General features: G+C 39.1%; 1 protein-coding gene across 2 annotated transcripts in view; it reads right to left on the bottom strand.

Moving 5' to 3' along the window:
- The window catches only part of CCDC191 (coiled-coil domain containing 191), a 64,671-nt gene extending 57,116 nt beyond the window's left edge, over positions 1-7,555 (bottom strand). For both annotated transcript variants that reach the window (XM_033128383.1, XM_033128373.1), the window contains exons 1-2: positions 7,346-7,555; positions 3,072-3,213 (exon numbers count right to left, since the gene is read on the bottom strand). In XM_033128383.1, coding sequence (XP_032984274.1) covers positions 3,072-3,213; positions 7,346-7,435 — 232 coding nt within the window. In that variant the 5' untranslated portion in view covers positions 7,436-7,555. The remainder of the gene's footprint in view (positions 1-3,071; positions 3,214-7,345) is intronic.
- Between the last annotated feature and the right edge of the window lie 31 nt (positions 7,556-7,586).

Below are 7,586 nucleotides of genomic sequence, written 5' to 3' on the forward strand. Positions count from 1 at the left end.
GGAAGAAATAAATGTGGGTGTTGTTGGCATACAGACGGTACTTAAGCCATAGAAGTGGGTGAGATTGCAAAAGGAGGAAGGTGGGTAGGGACTGGTTCAAGGACAAAGCCCTGAGGAACTCCAGTATCTAGAGGCGGAAGAGATAAAACCTCTAGAACCAGAAAAGCAGACGAGGAAGGAGAGGTCATTAAGGAAGGAGAAGAAACTTGAGAGTGTGATATCCTGGAAGCCAACTCCCATTTAAATTTCTTTCTTGGTGATATCCAGGAAATCTTCTTAAATGGATAGGTGAGAAAATGTCTACTTTAGCATGACCTTCATCGTGACTATCAGCATGGTCACACAGCTCTTATGGGGAGAGCATGGGAGTTTCAAAGGAAAAAAATGTCTACTTCAGCATTCTCTTCATCGTTGTTATTATTATTATCACGTAGCTCTGTGGGAATGGAGTGTTTCTATATATTAAATATTATTAAATTATTATTAACATTAAAATTTAATAATTTTAATATTAATATTAAAATTAATATTAAATATTAAATAATGCTAAAAGGCATTTAATAGAGATAGGAATGAATGGTATGTAAAACAGGAAAAAAAATGAATCAAGGTAGTAGAAAGTAAGTGTAAAAAGTATACGAGCAACAAACATTACCAGCTTTCAGAGGAAGGTTGAGAAAGGGAGCAGGTATTTATTGAGTAACCCGGTGCATGATAATTCAGATATTTATGTGTATAGTAACTTATGTATAGACTAATTCAGATCTACTAAACACTAGTCATTGGTAAAGAGAGGTTTACCAATATCCGCAGGGGAAACGTTCCAAGACCCCCAGTGGATGCCTGAAACTATGGCTAGTACCAAACCCTACATGTACTGTTTTTCCTATACATACATACTAATGATACAGTTTAATTTATAAATTAGGCACAGTAAGAGATTAACAACAACAACTAATAGAATTAGACCAATATATTGTAATAAAAGTTATATGAATGTGGTCTCTCTCTCAAAATATTACTGTCCTACACTCACCTTTTCACTAAAAAGCAGCAGTTTACAGCTTCGCTTTGGCATATCTGAATTGCCAGCATCACTACTCTTGCATTTTGGGGCAATTAAGTAAAATAAAGGTTACTTGAACACAAGCACTATGACACTATGACAGTGTATCTGATAACCAAGAGAGCTACTAAGTGACAACAGGCAGGTAACGAATACAGTGTAGATACCTGGACCAAAGGATGATTCAAGTCCCAGGAGGTACAAAGCAGACAGTGAAACAGTTCATCACGCTACTCAGAACAGCGCGCAATGTAAAATTCATGAACTGTTTATTTCTGGAGTTTTCCATTTAATATTTTTGGACTGCCCTCAGGTAAATGGAAACGTGGAAAGTGAATCCAAGGATAAGGGGGAACTACTGCTCTACGAAGTATTCCAAAGGAACGAAGAATGGCAACTTCCCTTGGAGTGTTCAACTGGAGGAATTCATGTTGGATCAGAAGAGGGGTGTACAAGGCGACCTTAGAGCAGAAACTCTCAAAGGATGCTTCTCGGAACACTAGTTCTTGTAGATTATTAATAGATGGTGGATGAGAGGAGAGTAAAGAATATAAACCTTTGAAAATCATGTTCTGTCCATATACCAGTACTTCCTAATGTGGATCACTGGTGTCTCAGGATATTAATAGGTATTTCAGGATAAGAAGTTTTGTGGAAGCTTGGGAAAATGGGTAAACTTTTTTTTTTAACAGCAGGAGTTCTCAGAAACCTTAATAGGCTAAAGTATATATATTGTATATTCTCATTGGTGGAATGGGAAGTAGGATCGGCAAGACGTACCTTGCCAATTTCTGAATCAGTCTCCTTTCTCCAGCTCCAGTACAACCAATCACCCGAGACTAAGCGCCATGCTGCTCACCCAGACCACTGCAATAGCCTCCCACTGGTCTCCCCAGTTCCTCTTTGTCTCCCCTCTAATCCACTTTTCATACATTTAAAAATTGTCCTATTACACCTCTGCTTAAAACCCTTCTGGGGTGTCTCATCATACTCAGCATAAAATCTAAATTCTTTTCCCAGGCCTGTAAGGCCCGATGTGACATGTCTTCCGCTCACTTCTGAGAGCTCATCTCCACTGGTAACCTCTAACCACACGGGTCTTCCCTCAGTTCCTCAAGCACACCAAGCTTGTCTGTACTTGAACTCTTGATGCCACCTTTCCCTCAGCCTGGGAAGCTCTTCCTCCATCACTACTCAGCTGGCTCCTTCTTGTTATTCAGGTCTAAACTCAAAGTGACTTGTCACTATCTGCTCATTTGGTTTTAATTTTCTTCATTCCCACACTAGAATGAATACTCCATGAAGCAAGGGCTTTGCCTGTCTTGTTCATAACCTGTTCCTCCAGTGCCTAAAATAGTTCCTGGAACTGAATAATACTTAAATATATATATGTTGAATGAAAGAAGAAATAAACTGAATAACTGGAGACATAAATAATCCAGCAAGAAGTCGGCTTTCAGGACATGGCACTCGGACTCTCCTCCTGACTCAGTGGCCTCTCCTTCCCAGTCTTTTTTGCTGGTTCCTTTTAATCTCTTCATCCCTAAACTGTGGCGTTCCTCAGGGCATCAGTAACTAAAATACTACATTCCAGAGGAGTAAATGCGTTCGGGAGATAGGGAGGTTAGATCAGTTTTAGAATCTCTTTATAAGGAACAAAGTTGATTTATAAACTAGTGATCAAATTCTGTATGATACTAGAGCAAATTAACAAGCTGCCACAGGACTAATACCTTCTAACTCTCATCATTTGCTCTTTATGTCAAACTGCCTCTGGATGTGGTTCTATTTCAGAAGACAAAGAGGGCCTTTAATATAGCCTTACTTGTAATTCTCGAGTTAATTCCAGAGTAAATTAAGTTCAGGGCAGTAAAAACAAACAAAAAATAAGAAGAAAAGAAAGAAAAGCTTTCATTCTGTACTCTGAAATGCATTATGGGTTATGCTTTAATAAGTTGTACTCCAAAGAACTATAAATACCGCAGCAAAAAATGTATTCTCTTACCTTCTGCATAGACTTCATCATGATTCTCTATTTGCTCAGATGTTTCCAAATCAATGATTTGGCCCCAAAGCCTTCTAGAAAAATCTGAATTTCCAGCAGAAAATGCTTTCGAAACTGCATATTCTGAGGTTTTCTCTACTCTCTTTAACATAACAGAAAAAAAAAATCCAGTAAGATGACAGTGTTAGAAAATTTCTAACAGTGTTAGAAAATTTCCCTCCAACTCAAGAATCTGATTTTCTACCAACTATTAAGATACTTTCATTTTTCCGTTTTTGAAGGAACTCTGAGGCTTAATCATTCACCTCAAATAATTTCATTCATTAAACATGAATTGCAGTATTTTACCAGATTTTACCAGGTGTTCGTAATGTTTGTATTTGAACAAAAGGTTTTTTAAGCTTTAGATAACTTTTGTGTAGAGCATTAGTTATGGGATACTGACACCTGAATATTTGCTTTCAATAAGAAATACCTATAAAATCAGGATGAGGATGAATTGTAAATGGTGGTGGACTGCTGCATTTGGGGTGAGCGGCCCCAGGACTCACAGTTCTACCAGGCATCTGTCTGATTCTAAGCAACTTCAACATCCCTTGGGAACACCGACCCACATTCCAGACTCAAAGTTCGCTTCACTTCCTGCACAGCCTTCCCCGCGATTGCAGTTCAGCAACCCACTGTCATGGTCACCCTGAACCACTTCATACATAATTTTCCACTGGTCAACCCAACCCTGATAACCTCGGCCCGCTAACGTCAGTCTCCTACCCATCTCCTTCTCTCGCTCCCCAAGTCCTCCAGGCACCACGTCTTCCTCCTTCTTCCCAACCTATGAGTCCTCTAAAGGGTCTCCTTTTTTTCCTACTCTGTTACTCTTACATAAGTTACTGTCTTCAGTTACTCTCTTACATAAGCCTCAAATCTATTGCTCCTTTGCCTTTCCAGTGAAAACCTTCAGGCCTGGGTCAATCTAATCTAGCAGTTTTAGGTACCACGAAAATTTACGATTACCTGCTTCAGCCAAGTCCCCAGTGCTGCTGGGTAATCTTTCATTTCTGCTCTGAAGGAACCCTGTTCTTGGCCTTCACCATGCTCCACACATTCTTTCTGGATACTCCCCTATCTTCCACATAACAAGGTCCTAGCTGATTTTGAGAGGGCAGTTCACTCAAGTGCATTTGGAAGTCTTAAGTCTAGAGGTTGTCACTGTTTAGGGTACACTCAGAGTTAGGATACATTAGGGAACAAAATCAGAAAAGAAGACAGAGAAATGAGCAGAGAGGTATTAGGAGAAGCAAGAGAAAACAGTGTTATAAAAAGATAATGGAGAGTTCTAAAATAAAAAAGTGATAACTATAGCAAATTAACCTTAAGAGGACAAAGAAGAAACCATTAGATTTAGTCAGTAAGTAATTTATAAAACAGTTTCTGTGAAGTGGTGAAAAACAGAAACTGAAACATTTATGGACATGAAAGGATAATAAAAATACAATAGCAAGGAATCCAGGCTATACATCCAAAGATGTTAAATGAGAAAAAGAAATTATATGGTAATCTGAATGGATGGCGTGGGTCAAATGAGGACTTAGTGGTTTTTTTCAAGATGGGAGATTTGAGGGTACAATGGAAAAAAGAGCTACAGCAAAAGTTTTAGAGGAGAATGATAAAAGGAATGCTAAAAATCTGAGTCAAGCTGGCTAACAACTACATGAAAAAGGAAAATGGCTCCATCTATATTAGCACCCCCACCAAAGGCTTCCATTATATCCTTAATTCTCCCAACAGGTTTAAGTAACTTGTTTACCCCCACTGGACTATAAACTCTGGGAAGGCAAAATCTAAACCTGCCCCACACACTGTATTATCCCCAGTGCCCAAAATAATGAGCTAGCGCTTAGTAGGCACTTAATAAATACTGAGTGGATGAATAGTTAACAATGATATCTAGGGTGGATGAATAGTTAACAATGATATCTAGGGTGGATGAATAGTTAACAATGATATCTAGCCTAGGTTCCACCTGTCCTGAGGCTCATAATGCCTGTCAATCTAGATAAATAATAGTTCTTTAAAATACTACCAAGCAGAAGAATATTTTCCCAGGAAAAGGTTGCATGATTTTGAACCAAGTGGTGCACAAATTAATTAAGTATGGCAAGTTGCCAAACTGACACTCAGGCACGCACCTGAGATGGTTTAATGGTATTTTCAACTTAATGGTACTTGGACTCAAAAATATACATCTCAGGTCTGGAAGAGATCTCAAAAGTTATCTAATCCAACCTCCCACCCCCTCACTAAATGCTCAGACATACTCTTCGTTAGTCCTGACATTAAGTGACCATTTAGAATCCACCTGAATACTTCACTGATAGAAACACTTACAAGACTGTCCACTCCATTTTTGCATTGCCTCTAGTCATTAGAAGATTCTTACTTGTGATGCATGCATAGCTTTTACCTATTGTATTGGTCCCATAGGTAAATGTAACTACAGTACAGTCTTTCCAATTATCTGAGGAAGGCTACAGCGTCCTCTCCTAAAGTCTGTACTGTCCTCTCTTCTCCTCTCCTGAAGAGTATAAAAGTAAGGCAACATATACTGGTATAATCACATACTGTGTTTCCCCGAAGATAAGACCTAGCCAGACAATCCGCTCTAATGCGTCTTTTGCAGCAAAAATTAATATAAAACCAGGTATTATATTATTTATATTATATTATATTATATTATATTATATTATATTATATTATTACTTCAGTATATTATAGTAAAATAAGACCGGGTCTTATTTTTTGCTCCAAAAGATGCATTAGAGCTGATTGTCCAACTAGGTCTTATTTTGGGGGAAACACGGTATTTACTTTGCTAGTAATTCAGGTGGGTTTTTAAAAAAATAAGGAATATCTAAACTAGCATACTGATACATGAAGGAAGAAAAAGGTATAATACTCTTTCACTTACATAACACTTCACCTTCAAAGCACCTTATAGAAAACTAATTACTACAGCTGTATTGCTGAATACTTTTATTAGCACCAAAGAAGACTTGATTCTATTAAAACACAACTGAACTTTGAGGAGCTCTCGTGTTTTTACCATTTTCTTCTGTGGGCAGTAACAATGAGCACTAGCAGCAAAACCCCTTCCTTTTTGAGTCCTGAAATATTGTCCCAAATTTTTACCTTTCATCATCAAGTCTATATTTATAACCTATTTTGGATCCAATTCAAACTAGTATATTAAGACAGGAGCAGACTCTTTCCAACTCTCTAGTGCCCTAGTCTGCCCCCTCCAATATCTGGGGCAAGATATTGACCAAGTGGAATATTTGCAGTGCATTGTTTAGCTGGTATATTTAGAATAAACTGCAAGCAAAATTGCCTACGGCCCTCAAAAAGGCCACGTGTCTATAGAATATTTTTTTAAGAAAATATAACTTAAGGGTGAAAACAGCTGGTGAAACTGCTCTGGAGCTGAAAGCTGAGAAGTCAGTTACATTCTGGTACTCTCACCTACATTTAAAGCATTTATTTTTGTGACTGTTAACAAGTCTGTGAAAAGTATACACCATGTAATTGTGACTTTGCACATGTCATTTACATTTAAAGTCATTATGTTTAAAGTTTAAAATAGGGTTATCAGGTTTCCATGTCTTTGTATGCTATTGCATCAAAAGAGGTAACAAACTTAAAGAGGACCTATTTTTTAAATGTTGGTTGAATTTAGAAATTTTCAAGTGAATCACATATTGATATATTCAACACTCACTTGCATTCTTGAGTTCATTTTAGATCCTTTATGTAAAACTAGAGGGGGAGGGATATAAGGCAGAGGATTTAACGTGAAGATCTTCCTCTTCCTATAAAAATCAGTTAGTTCCCTGTGATTTTCAAAACAATAAATAAATAAACAAATAAATTAAAGAAAAAGAAATGTGTGGGAACTTCCTTAAAATTGTGGGGTTATTAGCGGGGGGCGAGGGAGTTCGTGAATTCTCTTCACCAGGATGGGCACTACCAGACCTCTTTGGTTTGCAAAAAGCGTTAAATAGAAATAGTTTTTCCACGACGCTGCCCACTAAAGCCGTAAGATAACCAGACCCCAAAGTTCCTAGGCCTCCTCCACCAGAGCAATGCTGGCTCCAGGGCAGCCAAGGCGGGGGCGGGCCAGGTAAAGATGCCCTGGGGGAAGGAGGAAGCATAGGCGGGGCTGCGGCTGGCCTCGGGCCGATCTCCGCACCCCACAACGCCCGATTGGAATGAATCACCTTGGGACTCGGTTTCCTTGTAAGCTGCTTCCAGCGATTCAGCTCCGTCCTCTTCCTTGAGGAGGATCTTTCGTGAGGCGCCAGCAGCATTTTCCAGTTTCAGGTCCGCATCTCCGCGGCAACAGACAACCGCTCCTTTGCCTCTCCTGCTTCCGGGTCTCCCTGGGAGTTGTAGTTCCTTTGCCCTCAAGGAAGGCAGGTGTTGGGGGCCGACGAACCACCACTCCCAGGAGGCTTTGCG

Source organism: Rhinolophus ferrumequinum, chromosome 2 (assembly GCF_004115265.2).
Source record: "Rhinolophus ferrumequinum isolate MPI-CBG mRhiFer1 chromosome 2, mRhiFer1_v1.p, whole genome shotgun sequence".
NCBI classification, from domain to species: domain Eukaryota; kingdom Metazoa; phylum Chordata; class Mammalia; order Chiroptera; family Rhinolophidae; genus Rhinolophus; species Rhinolophus ferrumequinum.